The sequence below is a fragment of the Juglans regia genome, chromosome 14 (assembly GCF_001411555.2).
Source record: "Juglans regia cultivar Chandler chromosome 14, Walnut 2.0, whole genome shotgun sequence".
NCBI lineage: Eukaryota > Viridiplantae > Streptophyta > Magnoliopsida > Fagales > Juglandaceae > Juglans > Juglans regia.
In genome coordinates, this window is record NC_049914.1 from 648,241 (window position 1) to 673,484 (window position 25,244).

Genomic DNA, 25,244 nt, shown 5'->3' on the forward strand with positions numbered 1-25,244 from the left:
ATTCCCACCCTCATCCCCGCCGGTGAAGTTTTCTGACCAATCTCTCCTCTCGCTTTACCATAGCCCTAAAACCCTACCTCGAATGGTAATACCCGTAAATTACGCTTAAACTCTCGGGGGCACTTCATTAGAAAAATTCCCCCCAATAGTACGGTAAGTACCTCGCGGTCGCTCCTTCATCGAATCTTCTTCTACTTCCAGTAAAAAAACCCTAGCTTTGCTTCGTTTTTTGGGAGAGGAAGCCTGTTTCTGTTAATTTGCTTGTTTATGAATTTTGGCAAAGAAAGTTTGAGAATTTCGTTCGTAGCTTTGGAGGATGAAGAGGCTCAGGTCTGGCGGCGAGGATCTCGATTCCTACGGAGATAAGTGCAAGGATCCAAACCCCATTCCCAACCCGAGCCGGTCGTCCTCCTCTTCGCACCGGAGTTTCTACTACAAGCCGGATAATGCACGCAAGGGTTTTGCTCGGTACGACCGGGATCGGTCGGCGGAAGACGACCGCGACGCCTCGAGAATGCTGCGGAAGCGATCGGAGCACGATTTCGACGGGGGTTTTGAACGGAGAAAGGGTGGATTCGATCGTTACAGCGGAGAGAGCAGAGGAGGGTATGATCGTAACTTGATGCACCGGTCTGATAGCTTTTGCGGTGGGTTGTCGTCGTCAAGGAGGGAGTTTCCAAAGGGGTTTCGATCGGAGCGGTCTTCTTCTGCAGCGTCTGAGCGGTCGCGGCGCGAGGGGAGTGTGTCGTCGTGGCGGCGATTTGGGAGCAATAATAATGGGAATAAGGATTCGGAGGAGAGCACTAGAGGAGTGGGAGGAAGTAGAATTGGATTGAGGGACGTGAAATCGCCAACGTGGTCCAGGGATTCCGCTGCCAGCGAGCCGTCGAGGATGATGAGGGCTTTAAATTCGGGTTCTTCACCGGTACGAGCCTCAAGAGCGATTCCGAGGACGAAGGAAGATTCGAAGGACAACTCCAAATCGAAATCAAAATCGCCAAGTTGGTCGAGGGAATCGGGGGCAAGCGAACACTCTAGGAGTGTGGATGTGGAGATGGTGAAGAAGTGTACCGAGGAGGTGCAGGTTGAGAGTAAGAGTAGCAGTGAAATGGAGGAAGGAGAGCTTGAGCCTGAGCCTGAGCCTGAGCCTGAGCCTGAGCCTGAGCCTGAGCCTGAGCCTGAGCCAGAACACGAGCCCGAGCCTGAACCCAGCCCAGAATCGAAATCTGTGCGTGGGGTTGAGCGTCAATTGGGTCATGAAGCTGAGGCTGAAACCGAAACGGAGAAAAGAGATCGTGTGGGCATGGAATTGGATAATATTGAGAATAAGGAGATTGAGGTTAAATACCGGATTGAAGACTCAAGTACAGTCGTGGAGGATGGACTGAATGAAGCAATGGGTAAAGAAGAAATAGAGATGGAGATTGAGATTGAGAGAGAGCTGCCAGATAATATGGACGTTTGTGAGGAGGGGAAAGAGAAGGGGGTTGATGATGAAGTACAATGGGTTGAGAGTGAGAACAATGGGATGGCGGAAAACAATGAAGGTGGCGATAAGGAAGAAGAGGGTGTGAGGAAGGTTAGGGAATGTGAAGAGGAAACAAAGATGGCTGCAGTGGTTGTTGACAAGTCTTCTTTGGGTTTTGATGAGGAGAGTAAAGAACAAGATAAGGGTATGATAGATCTTGAAGCCAAGGCAGAGGATGTGGAAATACGTGGGTTGAATGAGTACGAAAATGGAGGGCCTGAATCCAATATGAGGATAGAAACAGAGGGTTTAAAGAGTCATAATTTCATGGATAAAGGCAAATGTGTGTCTGTCGCACCTGCCCATGTCACAAATTCTGTTGAAGATGGTGAATCCGTTGGAAGGAAATCTAGGGAGTTTGAGACTTGCGGGGATAGCGATGATATGGAAGGACCAAGTACGCGGGGGTTTGAGCTGTTTACAAGCTCTCCTGTTAGAAGAGAAGAGAAAGGTGATCGATCTGGTGCCAATAACAAGCAGGAGGAAAAGTTGGTGCTAGAGCCACTTGATCTTTCGCTAAGTTTACCAAATGTTTTATTACCAATCGGTGGTGGTGATACGAATCAAGCTGCTCCGGGTTCACCTAGTCCAGCAATGAGTGTTCAGTCCTTGAGTAATACGTTCTGTACAAACTCGGATGGATTTACCGCATCAATGTCTTTTTCAGGTTCTCAGACAGTTTATCACAACCCGAGCTGTTCTTTCACGCAGAATTTGATGGACAACTACGAACAATCAGTTGGCAGCCGCCCCATATTTCAGGGAATCGATTGGCAGGGACAGTCGCAGAATGAGTCCAAGCAGAAAGAAATTCCCTTGTATCAAAAAATCTTGATGAATGGAAATGGCTCTCTGAATCAGTCTCAAGGCATTTCTAATGGTCAGGCTGTGCAAGGACAACATCATAGGGTCACGGAAGGAAGCTCTAAAATGTCCAGTGGGCTAGAGAGGCAGTTGAGTTTTCAAAGGCAGTTGTCAGGAGGACGGTCAAGGCACCTGGATGATGTTAGATCACCCTCGCAGAGTGTAGGGTCTCATGATATTGGTTCCAATTATAGTTTTGACAGGAAGCGAGGAATGAGAGAGAAGAATAATGGTAGTTTACATAGGACTAGTAGCCAGAAGGAGCATGAACAGCTTCTGATAGGAGGAGTTGAATTTGTTGAGACGGCCGTTGCCAGGATAGTTGCTGAACCATTACATTTAATGGCTAGGAAATTTCATGACATGACAGGACAATCCATAGCATGTCTAAAAGAGAGCATTCGCGAGATCATGTTGAATGTGGACAAGCGACCACAACTATTCGCATTTCAGAAAGCTCTTCAGGACAGGTCTGACGTAACCCTGGAGATGCTACTGAAATCCCATCGGGCTCAATTGGAGATCTTGGTCGCGTTGAAAACTGGTCTACCAGATTACCTTCAACAGGACAACTCGTCTACTCATTTGGCAGAGGTTTTTCTGAACTTAAAATGTAGAAATCTTACCTGTAAGAACCCTTTGCCTGTGGATGAATGCGATTGCAAGGTTTGTGTGCAGAAGAATGGTTTTTGCAGTGCTTGCATGTGTCTTGTGTGCTCGAAGTTTGACATGGCGTCAAATACTTGTAGTTGGGTTGGGTGTGATGTTTGTCTTCATTGGTGCCATACCGATTGTGGGTTACGAGAATCTTACATTAGAAATGGAAGGAGTACTACGGGGGCTTATGGGACAACGGAGATGCAGTTCCATTGTGTTGCCTGTGATCATCCTTCTGAGATGTTCGGCTTTGTAAATGAAGTTTTTCAAAATTTTGCGAAGGATTGGACAGTTGGAACTCTTTCTAGAGAGCTTGAATATGTGAAGAGAATTTTTTGTGATAGCAAGGACATGAGGGGAAGACGACTTCATGAAATTGCTGACCAGATGCTGGCAAGCTTGGCAAATAAGTCTGACCTTCAGGAGGTCTACAGTCATATCATGTCTTTTCTTACTGGTAAGTTCTTTATATTCCGTAACAAGAAAATGTGTTGCTTTCTTCCCTGACGATCGTTGCCTATTTCATTTATAAACTGTAAAACACGACATAATTTGGGATAACTGTTCCTTTTTTACTATAGGCTGAAGCCATGCTTCTTATCCACAATTAAGTTCCCTAGGAAATGATTTGAAGTAACTTAAAATATTTGCAGGATTGCAGTAAAAGATAGATACACAACTCTTTTTACAATGCTTTACACAAACATATTTCAAAATAAAGATATTTTTTCTAAAATAAGGATACTTTTATAAGTTGTTTTACAAAAATACTCTTCAATTAAAACAGGGTTGTGAAAAAAATTGTGTTTATCATTTTCCTTTTTGAGTTCAATCTATTCCGAAGCCCTCTCTTGAGTATCTCTGGGGCAAATATTAAACCTTGTGAATTCATTCTTTTATACGAGACAATATGTTGCTGAACAAATAAAACTGAGTTGCAGATTGGGGGAATGAGAAGACTGTCAATTTGATCTGCTTTCTGTAGTTTTTGTTTTCAAATTGTGATGCATCAGAGTTTTGCTTGCTTATGAGAGTGTGGCTCTTAACATTTGATTTCTGTGTTTTAGAAACCGGTTAACATTTGTTTATTGAATATGCAACCGATCAACATGGTGGCTTCGAAGTGCAACATTTGTTTCATGTATAATACGGCGTTATATTGAATTTTTAAGCGGAACCACAAGGTTGAAATTTACATCCTTCATTATTAATGCAGACGCTAATTCGCCCAAGTTAGGCAAGACATCAATCTCAAATGGGAAGGACCAAGGTAAAGAAGGCAATGGGATGGCTGGGACTAGCAAGGATTCCACTTGGCTAAAATCCATCTATTCTGAGAAGGGCCCTAGGTTGGAAACAACAGCTAGTATACTTCCTAGCTTCAGATATGACCGGAATGATAAACTCACTTTGGAGTCAGAGTTGCAGACAAGTGTTCAGAAGGAACCTCTATTTGATGAATTAGAGAGTATTGTGAAAATCAAACAAGCAGAAGCTAAAATGTTCAAAGAACGTGCCGAAATTGCACGAAGAGAAGCAGAGGGGCTGAAACGCATTGCCATTGCAAAGAATGAAAAAATTGAAGAGGAGTATGCAAGTCGAATTGCAAAGTTGCGTTTGGCTGAGGCCGAAGAAATGCGCAAACAAAAATCCGAAGAACTCAAGGCCCTAGAGAGACAACATCAAGAATACTTCAATATGAAAATGAGGATGGAAGCAGATATTAAAGATCTGTTACTGAAAATGGAAGCCACCAAGCGAAACCTTTCCTCGTGATTAGCTGATCAACAGATTTTTCTCTATTGAATTCTCTCACCTTCTTAGGTAATTGTACCCTTAGTTTCAAAATTTCTACCCACTGTAGTTCATTATTAGTAGGTGTATCTTCTGTTTTAGGTTCTGTTAAATTTTATTTTCCTGTTTGAGCTTCTAACCAGAATCTGTACAGAAACTGCAACATCTCTGTGTTATAAAAGGTTCCCATTTAGGGTAGCAATGATAGTTACAGAGCTTTTATTTCCAGAAGAAATTTACTGTAGTGGTTGGGATATTATGCGTTGGCTGGCGGCACTAAAGGTGATTGAACTTTTGTTGAGATGTTGGATGCACCCAGTACATTTATGAGTTTTCTTTTATTTCAAGAAAACAAGGGACGATGTGGTCCGAACAAAATCCTGTTACTGGAAAAATAATGATAATAATATAGGTACTGGCGCTGTTTTTTTTCTTTTTCTCTCTCTTTTCTTTCTTTTACGTGTGCTGTAAAGATTACAAAGAAAATAGTCCCCTTCAGCCACTTTGACAATCAATATCAGGAATAAACAGGGATGTTTTTTAGAAAAATCAGTGTAGGTGCGAGTTGCCAAGTAATGGGCTGAATCGATTCTACTTCTAGAGGAAAGAAATAATCTTTTGATCGATGCTAGGGAACGATGGTAAGCAGATTATTAAAGCAGCTTAGAGAGAAATTAATTCCCATTTCGAATATTACAGAACAACTACTGAATCTAGTCCTCTTCTTCTTCTTCATCCAAGTCAGAGTCATCACTGGCATTTTCACTTTCAGAGTCGCTCAACACATACATTTTCTTTGCGCGGTTTACCCTCTGAGGTCTTGATCTTGCTAGAGCAACCTTAACTATTTCTTTGGTACTGCCAGAAGTAGATTCAGAACCAGAGTTTTCTTCAGGTTCAGTTGATTCATTTGCCACGCCAACCCTGCCCAACACAGAACCACTTTTCTTATTGAATATGGTGAGTGATGCCCTCATCTTTCTCACTTTCTTTTCTGGTGAGATCCCTGAATTTTCAACAGGCTTTAACATGTCAGTCAAAAGTTTCTGGCCCAACGTCTGAGGCTGCCGTCTGTTGGCTGCACCTCTCTTCTTTGCTGCTGCAGAGGGCTTAGCAGCCTTCGCATTTCCAGCCGGTTTTCTCCCTTCTTTTTTTCCTATTGCTGGGGCATCTACAACTTGTAGTTGAAAGTCTTCATCCACCACCTCATTCCCATCATCATCATCATCATCTGAAAATATCTCTGTAATAGTTGCCAAGGGCTTCTTCTGCGCAGCAGTCCTCTTGCTAGGCTCTTTCTTCCTGGCTGGGACTTTGAAAACTTCAGTCTCTATGGCTGTGGGTATAATAAAAACAAAAAGAGAGAGCTAAGTCAAAAATAGTCAAAGAGGAAAAAAACTTTGACAATTAAATAACAATGTAAATAATCGTAATCAACCCAAATATACGCATATAGTGTTTACCAGCTGATTGCTCAGGAGATGATTCAAGGTTACAGGCAGCAAGTCGTTCTTTAAGCTCAAGCACTTATTCATCATCGTCATCACCTCGTTCAAGACTAAAGTAGGCCTTCCCTGCTGATAAGAAAACGTAATAGCAGCATGAGTTCTAGAAGGATCCTTCACAGGGGAAGAAAACGTAATGGGAACAGAACAAACCTTGGCAGGAGCTTTCTCTGGTAAAGCAGGCATTTAAGCAAAAAATCTAAACAGAAACTTACGTATAAAAAGAGTGTTCCAGGCCTACCTGTTTCCATTGCAGATATAGATGATGTTGAGATGGTTTCTGTGACTGATTCTGCGTTAGTTGTTTTTTTCTTATTCTCCTTGCGTGGGTTCTTGGGTGCATGTCTACGAGCCTTACTTTGCTTTGCTTCTCAATTTCTTTCTAAGTTCCTCTGACTGAGCATCACTTTTTTCTAGGTCCTGAATCACACAAAACAAATCAGTCAAGAAATATTAAATAAAGAAGCATTATTCAGAATTATAATTTTTTTTTTCATACGTCGAGTTGCTTCTCTAGAGCATCCAGATCTTTCATCAAAAAAGACTTTGGAGTTTCCTTCCTCAAATCTTCAACCTCCTTATTAAGCCTATCCCTGTCAGCACATAGCTCCTGAACCTTATCGATGGTCAAGGTTCCAATTGCCATGGCCAGTAGATACTCGTAATCACTGATCTGTTCCCCACTCTTGCTAACAGCAAGGGAGTTCTCTTCTGTTTCTTCCGTGTCATCGATTGCACCAGCAACCTCGGGCTCAACAGATTTAGTTTTCTTGGGAAAAGGAGCGAAACCTTTTCTTTGCAGCTCAACAAACAGTTAAGCTCTCTTCCTGTTGCTCACAACTATCTCTCCATTCACAACCGCAAAGATAAACCTAACCTTGTTTTCCAACTTCAATAATTCCATTTCACGTTTCTCCAATAGAAGTTTCTGCATGCATTTATATAATTTTGTTAGTAGCTGTTCCCCATGAAGAAGCATCTGTAACATTTGGTATTCTTTCCTATGAACACAAGTGCGCTCACCTTTCTTTTCTCGTAAAACACAAGTCTTAGTTGAAAAAATTCTTCCAGAACTGGGGAAGAAAAAAACATTTTCAGTATGTTCTCGCTGAAATATAATGCTGAATCAAAATAAAAGTACTTGATATTTTCTCTAGAAAGGTGTCATACTTCTTTATCACGCCTTTGGAGTCAAACAGGTGCATGTTTACTTGTGCTAATTGTGGTGGTTAGTTTAAATTTCTTCAGCAAACCCTCTCGCTTGGCCCTAATAAAGTTATCTTCAGTCAAGAAGACGTCAATTTCTACTGTTACATCATCACAATTCATGTCAAAATCCTGCAGCCAGCATGATTTTTCTTCAGAAACTGGATAAAAACCTGAGACACACGTTCTGGTGTATAATATAATTTTGAAGGACTTGGGGAAAGTTACCTCAAATTAAAGGATCCTTGCATTCCCTATTACTTGAAGAATTCTTTGTAATCCCGAGTCCACCTACGAACTGGCAGCTCCCTTATCTTGAGTGTTGTCCATTCACTTCCTCAATAATTCCACTAACAGTGTAACTATTCCCAGCTTCCTTTGCAGTTTTCCCAATGATTCCTTTAAACCATCTATACCATGGATCCATAGGCTTCATGGTATCACCTGAGGAATTGTCCCGATTGTTATTTTTTTTAAAGAAAATATTTTTTAATAAATTTATAATTTTATTTTATTTTTAAAAATGACTGAAGTGATTTAAAAAATAGTTGAAAAAAAATACACAAAATTAAAAAGTATAAAATGCAATTATCGGTGGGCAGTGTCGGAACACCGTCGGTGGCCCTAGCACTGCCCATAACGATGACTTAACACAGTACCAACCGGACACAATAATAGGAAGTTTCAATCTTATTTTAAAAGAAAAAAAGAGTCCACGCGAACAGGGCAGTGTGGCACAATTGACAACTTGATTCCTAAACCAAATGGCCCGACACGTGTATTTAGATCTGGTAATGTTGGTCTTCCGAGATTACATATCTGATCCATGAATGATCCCACGAAAGCTCCATAGACGCCCATGATAATCCATCGCTTCACTCAATCATAGTAATTAATAAATATTAGAGCCCTAAATCCAGCATCCAACAAATTTGCCGATTAAAGTAAGTAAATTGGGATCCTCTACGGTTCAGGTCAAAGCCACTCCTACTCAATGACCGAAGTTGGGCCCACATTCGAGTTCCAGTCCTTTTTTTTTCTGGGAGGGAGGGAGCTTCTGAGAGAATGATGAGGCCACTCTTATGCTAAATCCAAACCCATATAAAAGATAAAGGGCCAACACTGGGGCCCATTGGCACATGCAGTCCGTTAGCTTTCCGTGACATGATTGTATGGTCCAATTAATTAATTTACTTACATCACTTGCATGAAATCATGTCATGTGCCATTCTTTATTTACCAAATTAGTGACATCTTTAGTGCACATGGGATTCATTTTGTTTCCTCGATAAAATGCCCTTAAAACTTTTGTTCATTAGCTACAAATGCAAGAACCAACATTCATTTCATCAAATAAAATATGGGAATAGATGACAAAATAGGCTTAAGATAAAGATGAGATAGGGCCCGTACTTTTGTTTATGCTAAGAGAGAGATCTTGATAGACAAAATCTAGCGTTTATCTTTTTTATTTTGTCTCAAAAAATAAAGTAGACTATATAATTTATAATAAATAATATAAATATAGATTCGTTTTATTTAGGGGAAAAAACGAGAGGCAATAATAAAGAGGGAAGAAAAATAATACTGTTTAGTATTTAATATAGAAAAGGAAACATAAAACGAAACACACAGTGGTGTCAGGTCAGGTGTGGCGAGTTGAGTCGGCGCAACAGTTAAAGAGGGACATGTGCGTGGTCTCAGAAAATGATCAGGACCACCACGCGGGTTAGAGGGGACAGCTGCACGTGGGTCGCATTCCTTTTATTTATTTATTGGCCACTCTAACTGCAGTTTGTCAGATCTCGTAATATCCTGTTTTGTAACATCCGACGGTGACGAAACTGTACAACAATAGTTAATTTAGGATAGGTTTTGCAAGCGAGATTACACATAAAATTCCTATTTTATCTTATTATTATAAATTTTTATATAAAATATAATAAAAAATTTAATTTTTTAAAATTTAATAATATTAATAATAATATTAAAAAATAATATTTGAAATTTTCATCTAAAATTAAAAATTGAAACCGTGCGCTGTGCTATCTATCTACGCACATTATTGGCAGTTTAAAGGCATCACCTAAGACTGCCAATGTCATTGTTGCAATATTACCAACCATCCTATTTAATAATAACAACAATAATTTCCAAAAATTTTAAGTCCTCTCTTGTAATTTAGTACCCTGCATTACAGTTTACACCATTTAAATATCCAATAATTTTTGTGTTTTAGAATGATAATTAAAAACATGACAACGACATTTCTCTTATTTCATGATCTCGGTTAAAAAAAAATATATATCCTTAAAATTGTACTTTTTGAAAGTTTGAAACAGTCCCCAATAAAAAAGGAGTTCATACCAAAACATAATCCATATTATCACTGTTAAAGATTTGAATTTTGTTAGGGAAAAGCAAACGTGTCCGTCGGTCCAAACCTAACAACTGTCCTCCAGCACCCCTCCACTCATTAACTGAATTGAAGACAGAGCAAAATTAGCATAGCATCATCAGCATTAATTATGGAGAAAAACTCGGCCTTGATAGTCTGGGATGAGCCAGACGTAACCCACCTGGTACGCTTCATTAACCGGTGTGGCCTTTCAACGAGATTTCAGCTGAGCTAGCCCCTGTAACCTTCTGCTTCCTCATTTCCCACTTTTTTCCCATTTCCAATATAAATACTAGGCCGGCATCCCATCTCACTTACACCAAGTCCATTACAACTCTCTCACTCTCTCTCTTTTCCCAGTGCCTTGCCATGGAAGTGAAAATTACACTTTTGCTTGCTGCTTCCTTCTTGTTGCTTACTGGTCCTGCTTTTGCTGCTACATTTTTGGAAGGTAATGCTTTACATCTAACCCCCATTTTGGCTTTGAATATGATTTGTGCTTTGAGCTGGTTCTTTGTGCTTCTGATTTTGCTTTGAAATTTTCCTGTGGTGGTTTTGGTACACTGAAGTTTATCCGCTTCTTTTAGTCCCTCCCTCCCTCCCTCCCTCTCTGTTCTCTTCTCCATTTGGCTTAGTTCAGGAGTTCATGGTATCCTGATCTGTTTTGGATCTTCACTTTTAGGTCTCCCTCTTTCTCTCCTCTCCTACACATACTTGCTGGTATGGTACACACAGACAGTTGTTAAAAGATTTTCCCTTTTGCTCTCTCTCTCTCAGAGACTTGGATGAGCTTTTGGGAAAATGCTTCAACAAATATATGTGCGTCTGAGAGAGAGGCAATTTTGATCTCTTTATACTTTCAACCCTTTCTCATTTCCTGATGCTCTGCAATGTTTCTACAGGATACCTCGACAATGGAAACTTCGAAGAAGAACCAAAACCAACTGACATAAAGAAAACAGTACTCAAAGGAAAATATGCACTGCCCAAATGGCAACTTAATGGCTTTGTGGAGTACATCTCTGGCGGTCCACAGCCTGGTGGCATGTACTTCGCTGTGGCTCACGGTGTTCATGCTGTAAGGCTTGGCAATGAGGCCTCAATCTCTCAGACCATAAAGGTTAAACCAGGTGCCCTGTATGCTCTAACATTTGGGGCATCAAGAACATGCGCACAAGATGAGGTTTTGCGGGTCTTAGTGCCTCCTCAGAAAGGAGACCTTCCTTTGCAGACACTCTACAGTAGTAACGGAGGAGACACCTATGCTTTTGGATTCATTGCCACTTCTAATGTTGTTACTGTGACATTTCACAACCCTGGGATTCAAGAGGACCCTGCTTGTGGACCACTCTTGGATGCAGTCGCTATCAAAGAGCTCTTCCCTCCAAGGCCCACGAGAGGTAATCATCATTCTATTCTATTTCCGAAGAAAATATTTATGTTGTTAACTTCGCTGGTGATATGTACTTCACCTCTGTTAACTTCGGTTTGTTACGGTTCTCACTATTGCATCCAAACCTTTCTGCACTACAACTTATTCTAGAAATCCATCTTCGGAACTCTTCTGCTATTGTATTTACATTGTCAAGTTGGAGTGCTAGATGCGTAGATCTGTGATATGGGATATTGCCATTCTGCACCCCTAATGTGCTTTGGTCTCTCGTTTTTGCCATTCTGTTTGCTTCTTCAACTCCAAGCAGTGCGTTGGTTGTACCCAAGTTGGTACCTTAAACAGTCTCAAGGGAATAGCCTAGATAAAAACAGTACAATCACTCAGATCTGAACTTGCACTCCCTGCCCTGAGTCTTATGGCAGGTTTGGTAACCAAAATAAAACATAAAATTCTCATATCATCTTATCATTACACATTTTTTAAATCTCTATACAAAATATAATAAACAATTCAATTTTTTCAAATCTCAATACATTTTTTTCAAATCTTAAAACAATAATAATATTAAAACATAATATTTTAAACTTCAAAATAAAACACAAAATTCTCTTCTCACTCCCAAACCTGCCCTTACTCTGTTTTATTTAACTGTTTGTTTCCTCGTTGGCTCTGCCAATGTATCTGTGCAGCTTATAGCTAAATTACTGCCTTAATGTCATATTGATCCTAGTCAAACAGAAGAGATATCACCCTAAACCGAATTCCATTCTTTGCCACGAACTTCTCCTCTTCTGTAATTGTACTATCACATGATATTTTTGTTTGTTTCTCTAAATCTATGAACAACTTGGGTGGTTTTCATCGATACCTGCCAATGATTTCTTGCAGATAACTTGGTCAAGAATCCAGGCTTTGAGGAGGGTCCCTATCATTTAGTAAACTCTTCCCATGGAGTTCTCCTTCCTCCAAGACAGGAAGACCTCACATCCCCGCTTCCTGGTTGGATCATTGAGTCCCTTAAAGCTGTGAAGTTCATAGACTCGAAGCATTTCAATGTCCCTTCTGGACTTGCCGCAATTGAACTTGTTGCAGGGAGAGAAAGTGCCATTGCCCAAATTCTCAGAACAGTTCCCAACAAATTCTATAACCTTACATTCGCTGTTGGAGATGCAAAGAATGGTTGCCATGGATCAATGATGATTGAAGCATTTGCTGCTAAAGATACCTTGAAAGCCCCCTTCAAATCAGAAGGCAAGGGCAGGTTCAAGACTGCCAGTTTCAAGTTCAAAGCGCTGTCAACCAGGACCAGAATTACATTCTTCAGCTCCTTCTATCATACTAGGAGCGATGACTTTGGATCTCTTTGCGGTCCTGTTCTTGATCAAGTCCGGGTTGTCCCCGTAGCTCATATGTGATTTCTATCATCTACTGCTTCATAATTTTGTGATAGAGATTTCGTAATGGTTAATAGATACTGTCTTTTGTGAATTTGACCGTTGATTAGGCTCATGTTATACTTCAAATAGTTATCTAAACTGGCTAGAGTCCTCTATTTTATGGAGGTATTATTCTGACTTCCTGTGGTGTCAGATGAGAAAGCTATGCCATTTTTCTATGCTGGGAAAATGCAGTGGGAAAATCTTGTGTAACCATGCCTTATGCGGGCATGGGAAATGAATAATTTTTCAGAGTAAACATGTGTCAAGGTTTTCAAAAGATTCCTGACGTATTTTCATAGCTTATATTTAAAGTGTCGATAGAAAGCATTTCTTACAATTAGGGGTGAGGACAACTTGGTCGGAGTCCTTAAATCCGACACCAACTCCAACTTGTGTAGACTCCGATCTGATTCGACTCCGAAGTTGGATTTGGGCTTCTTCGTTTTTAGTTTCATATTTAACCTTTAAAAAAAAAAAATTGTGAGCTTTTAAATTTTAATTTTTTAAAAAAATTAAAAATTAAAAAAAAAATTAGTCATTCACTACTAATTTACTTCTATACTAATATTTAACTTATTTTTATAAGTTATTTTATTATATTATACTAGTATCTAGCTTATTTATAACTTATTTATAATGTCTAATTACATATTATTATACTTTAGTAAATTGATATTATGCATTATTAACTTATTATACTAGACTTATTAGTTATTTTTATACTAGTGTCTAATTTATTTCTATACAAGACTTATAGTATAGTGTCTAATTACATGTTAGTATACTAATGTCTAACTTATTTCTAACTTAATTATATACTAGATATTTTAGTATCTAATTACATGTTATTATACTTTAGTAAATTAGTATATGTGATATTAACTTATTATATTAGACTTATTTAAATACTAGTGTCTAACTTATTTCTATATTTGATTATATATGGCTTTAATACTATGATGTTTAAATATATTAAATTATCATTAGTCTATTTATATTATAGTATATTTATATTTTTTTATTATAATTAGCTCATATTAATATATTATTGAATTTAGTTTTAGTTATATTACTATACTAGTATATATAATAAATATATATTTTTATAATATATGTACACTATCGAAGTCTAAGTACAAAGTTAGAGTCAGCCCAACGACACCTCCGACTCCGATGAAAAATTAAAAAAGAAATCCAACTCCAACTCTATTTTGTCGAAATCATAGCAAAGCCGGAACCAGAGTCGGAGTGAAGCTGAATTTGGAATCGAATTTTCGAATTTTTTATCAGCCCTACTTACAATGACATTTTTCTTGTGGACATGCATTTAACATGCCATCCCGGTTCATCCCAACAGCAACGGATGAGTCCGTGTGAGGACATTTTTAAACTATTAATGGCTACAGCAATCTATGTTTAAGTATTAAAAGCTTTGCAGAAAAACACATGAATCTAAATAAAGTAGGTGTTACATTAAGAACATTTGGCTAGCATGTTCTATTCGATAAGGGTAGAACCCAACCCGGTATTTAAAAAAAAAAAAAAAAAGACTTTAAAGTTATTTCCAAATGGTATGATGAACTTACCCGTACCATAAAAAAGGGTGTCACATTAATCTCATACAATTAAATATAAAAGGATTACTTTGCCAATCCGCTGGTAATGGTATTATGGTGAATGAGACTTAGCACCACTTGTTAATCCCTCCGTTCTTGCTGCCCTTTACTCACTGTCATCTAGTTTACCCACAAGGCACTTCTCCAGTAAAAATTCAGCATTCACCCAAGCATGGTGTTTATCTAAAACAGATGGATTAAGGATTGCAGGCTGCAACAATTCTCAATAGGTTAAATTAAAAGGAAGATTCAACTTGCAATCCTCAACAGGTAAAGGGAAGAGAAAGAAAAAAACGAAATAAAAATACGATCTAAGAGAAGAACAAAAGGAGGAGAAAGTATAAGAATAAAATGTAGGACAAGTGGTGCCACCATTACTTTTTCTTTTTTTTCGATCAAAAGAACAAAAACAAGTAGTAGCACCATTTGTCCTGAAGCACAACACTAGGCACTGACTTTCTAGGAGTCGGCACAGCTTGGAGATTGTAGCTTCTGCAAATGAAGGATTTCACAAGCAAGAAGGGGAAAAAAGGTTCTTTCAGAGAAATCCAAGTGGGGAAAACTAACGACCAAAAACGTTGAATGGAGTAAGATAATCAGCAGTCCAAAAAATCACAACTAGCATTCAGGCAAGACCTGAAGAAACCACTGAAAGGGAGAAAATTCAAGCAAAGGATACTAAATAAGGATGTACAGTCTTTTCCCACTGCCTTCATCAGCATATCAACACCTGAAAAAGGAAATTTGTAAAAAGACAAGCAAATAGTACCACCAACTTACAAGCATACCTATGCAAACATGTATAGATTTTTCGATGGATGCAAAACTGGAGGCATGCGAAGACACCATAAAGTAGCTTTTAGGGGAATATACAACTCCGTGACTCAATAACATTTCATTAATAACACGAGTCGGCTATTTTCAAGATTTCATCATCAAATAATACATGTTAGAGATTGGAGATGCAATATGAGCATCATAAAGATTCAATTGGTTTGAGCACTATAACACAATATTATTTTGGCTTCCTATATTATTCAACCTAGGTCATTGATAAGCTCCGAACACCAACAATGTGCTACTAACTCACCCCACACAACATGCTTGTTGAATAAATGAGAATTTGGTCAATGAAGATATGAAACTTGATAAGACCATTTCCATACCTCCAGGATGAAATCTCATGTATGGAGATATATTGTACACACGACCCTTCAAAGCAGTCCACCTGGAACCTTCTTCCTGATGTTGTCTAACTTCATCCATAGAAATAAGCCTCTCATTTGACTGTCCATTTAATCCTGGAATCAAGTACCTTACAGTCAGTAGCATTATAAGTAACATGGAAGTGTCTCAACTTTCAGTGCCTTACAATAAATTGAACCTGCTTACAAGTTTTGCTGTATAACTAAACAACTTCAATAATAAATATTATAAAAACGTGTACAGTGTCTCCTCTACTTTATGTAGATATTTCACAATAGGGGCAAACTATATGCATAAGCAACCCCCTGATTTAGAAAATTATATGCATAAGCCACCCTTGGCAAATCCAGTACCATCTAGCTGCAACCATGGGCTTTTTCTAACCAACAGTTTTCACAGTTGCAGACACGACAAAGAGGGAGAGCGCCCCATGTGATTTGTGGAATGGAATAAAAAGATTATGAACCAGAGCGAAGGAATTGCACTTTGTTATGATGTGATCAAGTCTGGAAGACCAAAAAAAAAGAAAAAATAGAAACATAACTGCATAAAAAGTTAAAAAGCATACATGAACATCTCAGAAAAAAAGGTAGAAACCTTTTTAGGAGCAAAACTATGTCTATTAGATGATTTTCAGAAATAAATAGTCTGATTAAAGAACATCGAAAGGGCACAACCCATGAGAGGGAAAGAGAGGGAGACAATAGGAGATTGTATGATCTATAACAAGTATAATCAAATAAGTGGGCAAAATCTAGAGAAGATTCATGAAAAGGATCGGTGGAAGAAATATGGAATAAAAAAATATGTCAAGCAATTTCACCGAGAAATATATTCAACAAGCACCTGCAAGGTCTGGATGTGTTTGAGTCAGCTTAAGCCAGTCCATTTGGCTATGTCCTTTCTCAAAAGGTACCTTGGCTCGAGGTGCTGGCTTCCTTGCAACATTCTCTTCCCGAACTTTTTTAGTGGAACCTCCAGCATCTCCTGATGCTACTGGTCTTAAAAAATCAGTTGACTGTTTCAGAGAGGGCGCATCAATAACGTTGAAAGACAAAGAACCAATTGCACCCTGCTTCTTAAAGCTGGTATTTTCATTCCATAGAAGACAGTCATTCTGACCATTATTGTTGCCATCAGAGAAATCATCTTTTATACTAATACCACCAATATCTGATACAAGCTTCTTTGTCTCGTGACCTTCTTGTTCAGCAGGTAAGCTAACCTGAAGTTATGACCATAAGCCATCTATTCAGTATTCAGATAAAACGATGTAAATTTGAAAAGCACCCAAAACAAACTGTAATTAAACATAGCAAAAATCAACATACTTGACAGACTTATGCCAATTCAAGAGGATAAGAAAGCCATAACCTCATCATATGAAATATAAGTACCACACTTGCCTGACAAAACGTAAAGTCATCGTCATTGTCCATCTCACCAATTTCCAAATTGATTCAAACAATCTTCCCTGACAAAATACACAAATTATTAACAAGCATTATGTTTCACCAGCTGCATTTATTATAGCCACATGTAATAGTAATTAGAAACCAAAAAAAAAACGAATGGCTGTAGGGAATCTCAATCCATCCCCCACCCATATTTTGGAAGTTGTGACGGCTGGGGCAAAGTATCTAATTGGGTTCATGAACTTCCAGTAATTATGAAGTCATACATCTTTAATATCTTACCACAAGTGACCTCTCAGAATCCAAACATTCATTTCAAGGTTAACAAATAACTAGATATGCTTAACGTCAATCCCAAATTTCTCATCATTTATTCAAGTTTCCAGCAGCTAACTCACCACTCTTTGACTCTATTTACAAAATTGTTTCAAGGTTGAGCAAAGATACACCGACACATAACTTTGGACTCCACTACAATAACTTTGGACTCACTTATTTTCGATTAAATAACTTGTTACGCTGAGATGAACATCTATTCAAATAAACCATTGAGACTCAAAGCCTTCCCAATATTTTATTGATGTATCTTCCTTTCAACCCAATATTTCCACTGAACTGAGCTAAGGCAAATTTCTCAAAAATCAAAATATCAGAAAAATGCGATCCAAAATGTAATCGTTAAACGTTTTGCTCGAACTCATTTTTCTCAAAAACCAAGATTATCAAAATCTACGAGAAAAAATCTTTCTGGAATACAGAATATAGTCATTCTAAGTATTACAGTGAACGATATTATAACGACGAAAGGAGCAATCGTATCCACCAAAATAATATAATTCACAAAATGATGGAATAGAAGAATACGAGTTTATTGAATCATAGAAGTGGAGAATCAAAGTATCCGAGTTCATTATTTTCATTCTCTCTTTAACCAACCAGAGTCAAGCAGATGGATTGAGAAACGTACTTAACAGTAGCGTTGGGTCGTCCGGTTCTCACGCGGTCCGTCCGACGATCGGATTGGATTGGGTTCTGAAGAAATGGCGTTGGTAGTACGTTTTGATTTAAATGGCGTTCAGCGTTCAAGTCTGGTGGGCTGTGAGTAGGGGTGTCAAATCGTGTTAACGGGTCGTGTTCGTGTCGTGTCAAGATATATATATTATACTATATAGGTCAACCCTAACCCGACCCGTTAAGCTTATCGTGTCAAAATCTCAAACCCTAACACGACCCAATAACATAACGGGTCGTGTCGTGTCAACCCGTTTTGACCTATTTATGTAAATGGATTGAAACAAACCCAAAATTAACTTCCTTAATCTAGTTAAGTTTAGTATAATTTTATATAAATGTTAAAATCACAATATCTATACAAAATATAAAACTAACTACAAGTCCAAAATTACAATCTAAACAATAAAAATATCTAAATTAAAATCTCAACAATTTTATTTTTTAGGTATAAGGGTATAATTGTAATTTTAACTTTCTTAACGGGTCATAACAGGTTATAACGGGTCATAACGGGTTGACCCGTTATCAACCCGTTAAGCTATCGTGTCTTAACGGGTCAACCCGTTTTGACCCGAACCCGTTAAGAGTAAACCCTAACCCACTTTTATCGTGTCGTGTTCGTGTTGGGTTAATGGGTCGTGTGACATATTGACACCCCTAGCTGTGAGCAGTGGGTAACCAGAAATTTGTTATAAGGTACGAGCGAAGTTAAAATTATAATAAAATATTTTTTATTTTATTTTTAAATCAAAATAATTTTGTAAAAGGGTCAAAATAATTTTTTAGAGAAGATGCCATTAATATAATCCGATTAAAGCATAGGTCCGCCGCTGCTGCGAGGGATTGTCCAGTGTCGAGGAGGAATATAAGGATGAATAAGGATTGAGCGAACCGTTGAGGCTTTGCATGCAAGATTAGTTGAACCGGGTTCGGTTCATTTATAAGGTATACAAGTTGACATATTGCAACGGGCCGGCAATAATACACCTATAATTTCTTTTGCAAATATTTTATAATTTAATTTAAAATCATTGAATACAATTATGCTATTTTATTAAAAATAAACTTTAGTTTTATAAAATTAACCGTGAAATATTTATTTTGAGATTAACGAAGGTATGGAATGAATTTGATAAATTATGTATCTCTTTTGAGAGGTCTAGAACCATTCGAGACACGCAACATTGTCACTATCAACTATGCTACACTATTTCATATTTGTTATGCCCTCGTCTAGTTAGACACGCAACATTGACTCTCTAAAGCATTGCTCATCTAGACACAGGTTATGCCCACTTGTTTCAATTACTTTACAATAAGTCGTATTCAACCATTTGAACAAACATTTATCTAATTTAGGAGTAAAAAAAAAAAACCGGTGATCCGGACCGGACCAGTTGTATCGGTTTTATTTTTTTCAAAACCGGTCGAAATCGATCCGATTCTGATTTTTTTTTTCTAACACCTAACCGAACTAGATTGGACTGATTCATATATATTTTTTAATTTTTTATATTGTATAAAATATTTTTTTATATGATTTGTTATATTGTATATCATTTTTATATATATTTACATATAAAATAATTTTGTATTATATGATAAATTACTAATTAATATAATTTTAAATTTTAAAATCTTATATAAATAACTATATATTATCACTATAGTCTATTGTATTATTAGTTATACTAATATTATATCACTATATATTACAATATATTATCACTATATTATTATATATTATAATATATATATATATTATTTAATATACTAGAAAAATCAAACCGAACCAAACCTGAATCAATAAAACTGATGCGGTATCGATATTTCAAATTTCAAAATCGGTATATACTAGTTCGATTCTATAATATGTCTAAAATCAAACAAAACTAAACCGATTACACCTCTAATCTAATCTATATTTTCAATTATTTAAAAAGACGCATCTTCAAATTAAAAAAAAAAATTGCGGCTAATACCATCCACCATTAAGGTTCACTATGGCTCGTTTAGAAACACAGTTGATCTCATGTACTTATTTATAAATTATTTTATTATTATTTATAAACTATTTCCTCTTTATTTATATATATTTTAAAATATTTTTAATATCTAAATGAGTTTGAAAGAATTGTGCTCTTTTTTTTCGAATGATTATTAATTAAGGTAATGGTATATATAAATTTAGAACGTTTAATTTTTATACCTTATTTTCCATTTACTTTATTAAAAAATATATTTGTAATCATATAGTGTATAAGTTTTGTATACTCTATTTTAAAAAAATAAATAGATATGAGAATCAAATAAAAAATTAATTTTTTAATAATAGATCTATTTTTTTCAAATAGAATATGTAAATCTTATACACTTTAGAATTGTATTTAATATTATTCTTATTTATTTATGAAAAATGCTAGTTTGACCTCGGGTTTGACTTCTAATATTTTTATTGAAAAATGCCATTTGTAATTATAAAAAATTTATAAAAAATTTGCTTCCCCGTATATAAGTGATATACTGAAAATGATAAAATTTAAATTTAAAAAGAAATATAAAATAAGTATTATAAATAAAAATCATAAATACATGTAATAGTACTCTTATTTTATTTTATTTTTATATTTTTAAATGATTAAAAAAAGTTATCACTAGCAATCACCTGCGAGCTTCATACTAGCAGACCCATTTATTTTTTATTTAAAGGTTTTAAATTTAATAAAAAAATATTAAGAAAATGCTACTCTTACCCAGATAATCTACAGACTGAAGTGGCTATTGCCACGTGGCTATTTAAAAAAAAAACGAAATTGAAACCTCCTGAGCTCAAGAAGTTACGCACCATGAAAACCTTAGCGTTAAGCTCGAGGGTTCTTTCAAATGGTGGAGTTTAGGGGGTTGAAATTGAACTGCAGGTGCAAGGAAGAAGAAGAGCAAGTAAACAGCAATTCATCAAGCTGAGCTTTCGCACCCAAAGATCTCCTCTCGTCTTCGAAAAGCCCATTTGCTTTTTCGAATTCGGGGCTTCTATAACTCTCGTTTTCGTCCGTGAAAAATCTTTTATTTTTCAATTTATTTTCTTGTCCTCTTCTTTTCACGAAAGATTCCGATTAGTTTGTTGCGATTTTTGTCTTCCATCCTTGTTATATACTAATAAATTAGTTAGTTAGTTTGAGTTTTGTTTTGTTGATTGGTACTAAATTGTTTTCACAATTATTATTATCTCGTCTCACTTAATAATTATAATTTTTTTTAATTTTATACTAAAAAAATAAACAATCTAAATTTTTTAAAATTTAAAATAAAAATAATATTAAAATATATATATTTTAATAATATTTTATTTAATTTATAACTTTTATCTCAATTTATTTTATTTTATCTACAAAAAAAGGCTAAATATAAATCAACAGTGTTTGGTGAACTTTGAAAGAGGTATAAAAGGGATGAGATTTGGTAGAATGAAAAAATTATTTTTATCGATCATTATTCATCATTCTATACTCTACACTCTATGAAAAATATCTTCACATCTTATAAAAAATATCTCACATTCTATGAAAAAATTATAGGTGTGGAGTGTGTGAGTGAATAATGATTGATGTATAGTATTCATTTATAAAATATATTCTTCACGAAAAAGAAGTTTCTTATTTCTTATGGAATTGTTGTCTATGAACTGTTTTCATGAAAAGGGCTCTTTTTTTTTAATTAATGAATAATGTTATTATGCCTCCTCATTTTGATAGTTCATATATTTAATTTATTTTAAATTATATTTTTTTAATAGTTAAAGAAGTAACTATTAGTGTATTAATATTTTTTTATTTTTAAAAATTTTTAAATGTCTTAAAAATATTTGAAATAAAAAGTAAAAAAAATAATAATAATAATTTGCACTAGAAAGCACATAGAATGGACATATGCAGACGATAGAGTATCGTCACTCTTAATTAAGAAAAATTCTACTTGCAACCGAGCTACGGCACCCCCGCGTCATCGCAGTTCTATGTGACAGTATAAGGAATGACGTCGTTCTAATTTGAGAAGAGCAATCTGTGACTTTGCCCCATCAAAGCCTTTCATCTAAGTTCCATTGAAACCCTTCGTCTTCTCTCCATCGAAACCCCCATCCCCACGACATCAGAAGCCATCCCCATCGTCTTCTCCCTATTGAAACCCCCATCCCCATGGTCTTTGTCTTCTCCTTATCGAAGCCCCCATCATCTTCATTTTCTCCATTAAAGTCACAACCTCACAAAGCCATAACCCACAAAGCCCCTATTGTCTTCTCCACAGTCAACCTTTATCTTCTCCACAAACGCACGAACACCCACAAATCATGATAACTTTGAATCCCGTGATCTAAATCTCAGTCCAGATGCTTACTCAAATTTTCTCAAAATCTAAACGGAACAGAGCATAACGAACCCATCCAATCCAAATGCACAGATCGTATAAATTATACAAATTCCCTTGTTGATTTATACCAAAAACATAAAAAATAACCCACAATTGAAAGAATCCAAAAGTCAGCAATGACAATGAGAAACTTCTTAAAATCTCTTCCAGTCACAATATCACACAAGACTACAAAACCTCAATTAATTTCAATTCTCATAACAGCAGCAACTTGCAAGAATGGCTCATCGGAAAGACAAACTTCTAGGATTTGGGGTGGAGTCTTTTTTATAAAGGTACGAGCATTGGAGCACAGGAACAACATTGCAAGAGTTAAAATCAGTACATGACATACAAGAGGAAGCAGTGATATTCAAGCAATTTAAAAAAGACCCAGATTGCAGTAGCTCCACCGATGAACTTTGCAAGCATCTCTATGAGAGATCAGGAGCTTTTCTCCCAAGCAAAATAATTAAGAAATGGAAAATGATAACTTTGGGAATTAAGGATCCGAAACACTTGAACATTTTTTAGGGTCTGGTTGAATCTCAAGTCTAAATTCATTGCAGTGTTGTCTTTCTTCTACTAATTTTCTTTGCCTATTTTGTTTTTTTTAATAATATCGGTTAGCCGATGCCGCAGGAGTTACCCACCGTGATTATCTATAGAAAAACTGATTAATTAATAGCATGTGGCAGGTAAAGTGTTATGCCACCTCAACGGATACCATTATTTTGGTACAGTTCGTGACTGTAGTAAGATTCAAAATATTATTATATTTTTATCAAAAATAAAATATTATTATATTTAAAATTATATATAAATTATGAATTGAGAGTAAAGTGTGATTTAGACAGTAGATTAAAATAAGATAAATTGAAATAAAAAGTTAAAAATTGAATAAAATCTTAGTTTTTAATATTATTATTATTTAAAAATTTTAAAATTTAAAAAAATTAAATTATTTATTATATTTTATATAAAAATTTAAAAAATTATAATAATTACATAACATAAATTGAGATTAATTATGAATTCAAGTTCAAACAGAACTACAACGTGAACGGGTGAGGAACAAGATCGTGCCACGCGTTGGGAGCGGGGGTACAAGCAGCACTTAGATTAATAAGCGCTAGGGAGGAGTGTTTTTCTTTATGGAAAATGAACGCTAGGTAGAGTTTGAGACTGACTATTCATTGACGTCATTGACGTGAGATGATACTGAGCGGGGGATTTTTTTTCTTTCGAGTAGTACTCAGGTATAGTTTAGAAAATATCTCAATTTATCTTATTTTATTTTATTTAATTATTATAATTTTTAATATAAAATAAAATAAATAATTTAATTTTTTTAAATTTTAAAATAAAAATAATATTAAAAAATATATTTTCACAATACTTTATTCAACTTTTTAATTTTAATTTTATCTTATTTTTAAAAACAAACAAGCACTACATTTATAAAAAATTTATTCCGAATTGATGTCCAAAAATGTCTAATTCATTTTATTTATTTATTTATTTTTTCATTTTTATGTATTTCTAATTATTATAAATATTTATAAAAAAAATAAAAAATTTATAATATTATTAAAAAATATTTATTTAATTACTAAATAAAAAAAAATAAAAATTGAAACATACTTTCGGGACTTTAACATCTTTCTGTTCTCTTTTTTCTCTATCAGTGGTCCTTGCCAGGTCATCTTATGCAGGTGTATACTGTGACTGTGTGGATCTGTGCTATGTGATTATTTTCTGTAAAAAAAAAAAAAAACTTTTATGTGATTCGGTCGGCGATAAATAACGAGCAGGGATAAGTTTAGGCCCGTTTGGATGTGGAGACGTATTGAAATAAATTTATTTCAGCCTAATTTTAAATTAAATTAAATATTTAAATATTTAATTTTTAAATTTTTAAATATTATTTAACTTAAAATCTTTTTATATATAAGATTTATAACATTTTTTAATACAATACATTTTTACACGCAAACTTACGAATTTTTTTAACTTTACATAAATACATCTAAATTGATTTTAACATTTAAATATATCTAAACTCATTTTAAGTAGTCTCATAAAACTTATTTTATCATCTCAATTAACGATTATTCATAAAAAACTCAATTTATCTCAACTCAAATTAACATTTAAACGGAATCGACTATTCGAATTGAGTAATATCAAATATAAATCTCAAATAGATAAATCTCGTATAAATTTTTTATAAAAAAAATATATCTCACTAATAAAAAAATAAGTTTTGTTTTTACACTTTTTAAATATGTAATTTACCTTTTTATAAAAATTTATTTAAAACTTATAAATATCATTTCTCATTCGAATTATTCTTTATATAAGCTAGTTGAATTTGCGTGATGATTACTAAGTTGTACAGATACATTTAATGGAGAATTGTGGGCTGTATATAGTCATATAGATGAAAACGACATTTTTGTTTTGGCACGACCAATATGAGACAAATGGAATTATATTATTCGTCCAATCGTAATTATTTTTACAGTCTAATTTATAGGAAGATTTTTAATTTCATGTGTAGGAGTTGGGAAAAACGTAACACTTTTATCAATTTATTTTTAAAAATAAAACAATGAGAAACTCTAATTTCTATATGTTTCAAATAAATAGAAATTTTAAATTATTTAAATAAAAAATCTATTCTATAACCTCAGAAATAAAATGGTAAATTTCGTTTTTCTAATAAAAATGGACAACTAGGATTTTAAAGGAAAGTGAAATCACGTTGAAAATATGAGAGATTCCTCATTCTCTATCCATCGT

The 25,244-nt window shown here is 35.4% G+C and overlaps 3 protein-coding genes and 1 long non-coding RNA gene across 5 annotated transcripts; 2 read left to right on the forward strand and 2 right to left on the reverse strand.

The window, feature by feature from the left end:
- On the forward strand, nucleotides 1-5,071 carry LOC108983936 (protein OBERON 4-like). The gene is made up of 2 exons (XM_018955728.2): nucleotides 1-3,506; nucleotides 4,266-5,071. The coding sequence occupies exons 1-2, from the start codon at nucleotides 317-319 to the stop codon at nucleotides 4,823-4,825; spliced, it is 3,750 nt and encodes a 1,249-aa protein (XP_018811273.2). The 5' UTR covers nucleotides 1-316; the 3' UTR covers nucleotides 4,826-5,071.
- Nucleotides 5,072-5,264: 193 nt separating this feature from the next.
- On the reverse strand, nucleotides 5,265-7,959 carry LOC108983938. Of its 2 annotated transcripts, none has more exons than XR_004798257.1 (7): nucleotides 7,783-7,959; nucleotides 7,519-7,686; nucleotides 7,372-7,421; nucleotides 6,848-7,276; nucleotides 6,590-6,768; nucleotides 6,307-6,417; nucleotides 5,265-6,179 (listed from the first exon to the last, which is right to left on the reverse strand). It is a non-coding gene; the product is annotated as an uncharacterized LOC108983938 (long non-coding RNA). The 2 variants fall into 2 exon arrangements; XR_001994947.2 differs by having other exon boundaries at nucleotides 6,307-6,420.
- A 2,060-nt stretch (nucleotides 7,960-10,019) lies between these two features.
- Nucleotides 10,020-13,074, forward strand: LOC108983944. The gene is made up of 3 exons (XM_018955739.2): nucleotides 10,020-10,403; nucleotides 10,855-11,352; nucleotides 12,234-13,074. The coding sequence occupies exons 1-3, from the start codon at nucleotides 10,322-10,324 to the stop codon at nucleotides 12,758-12,760; spliced, it is 1,107 nt and encodes a 368-aa protein (XP_018811284.1). The 5' UTR covers nucleotides 10,020-10,321; the 3' UTR covers nucleotides 12,761-13,074.
- A 1,111-nt stretch (nucleotides 13,075-14,185) lies between these two features.
- LOC108983932 (cytochrome b5 domain-containing protein RLF-like) lies at nucleotides 14,186-18,121 on the reverse strand. The gene is made up of 6 exons (XM_035684996.1): nucleotides 17,989-18,121; nucleotides 17,013-17,080; nucleotides 16,453-16,831; nucleotides 15,567-15,701; nucleotides 15,080-15,130; nucleotides 14,186-14,583 (listed from the first exon to the last, which is right to left on the reverse strand). The coding sequence occupies exons 2-6, from the start codon at nucleotides 17,043-17,045 to the stop codon at nucleotides 14,507-14,509; spliced, it is 675 nt and encodes a 224-aa protein (XP_035540889.1). The 5' UTR covers nucleotides 17,046-17,080; nucleotides 17,989-18,121; the 3' UTR covers nucleotides 14,186-14,506.
- Nucleotides 18,122-25,244: the final 7,123 nt, after the last annotated feature.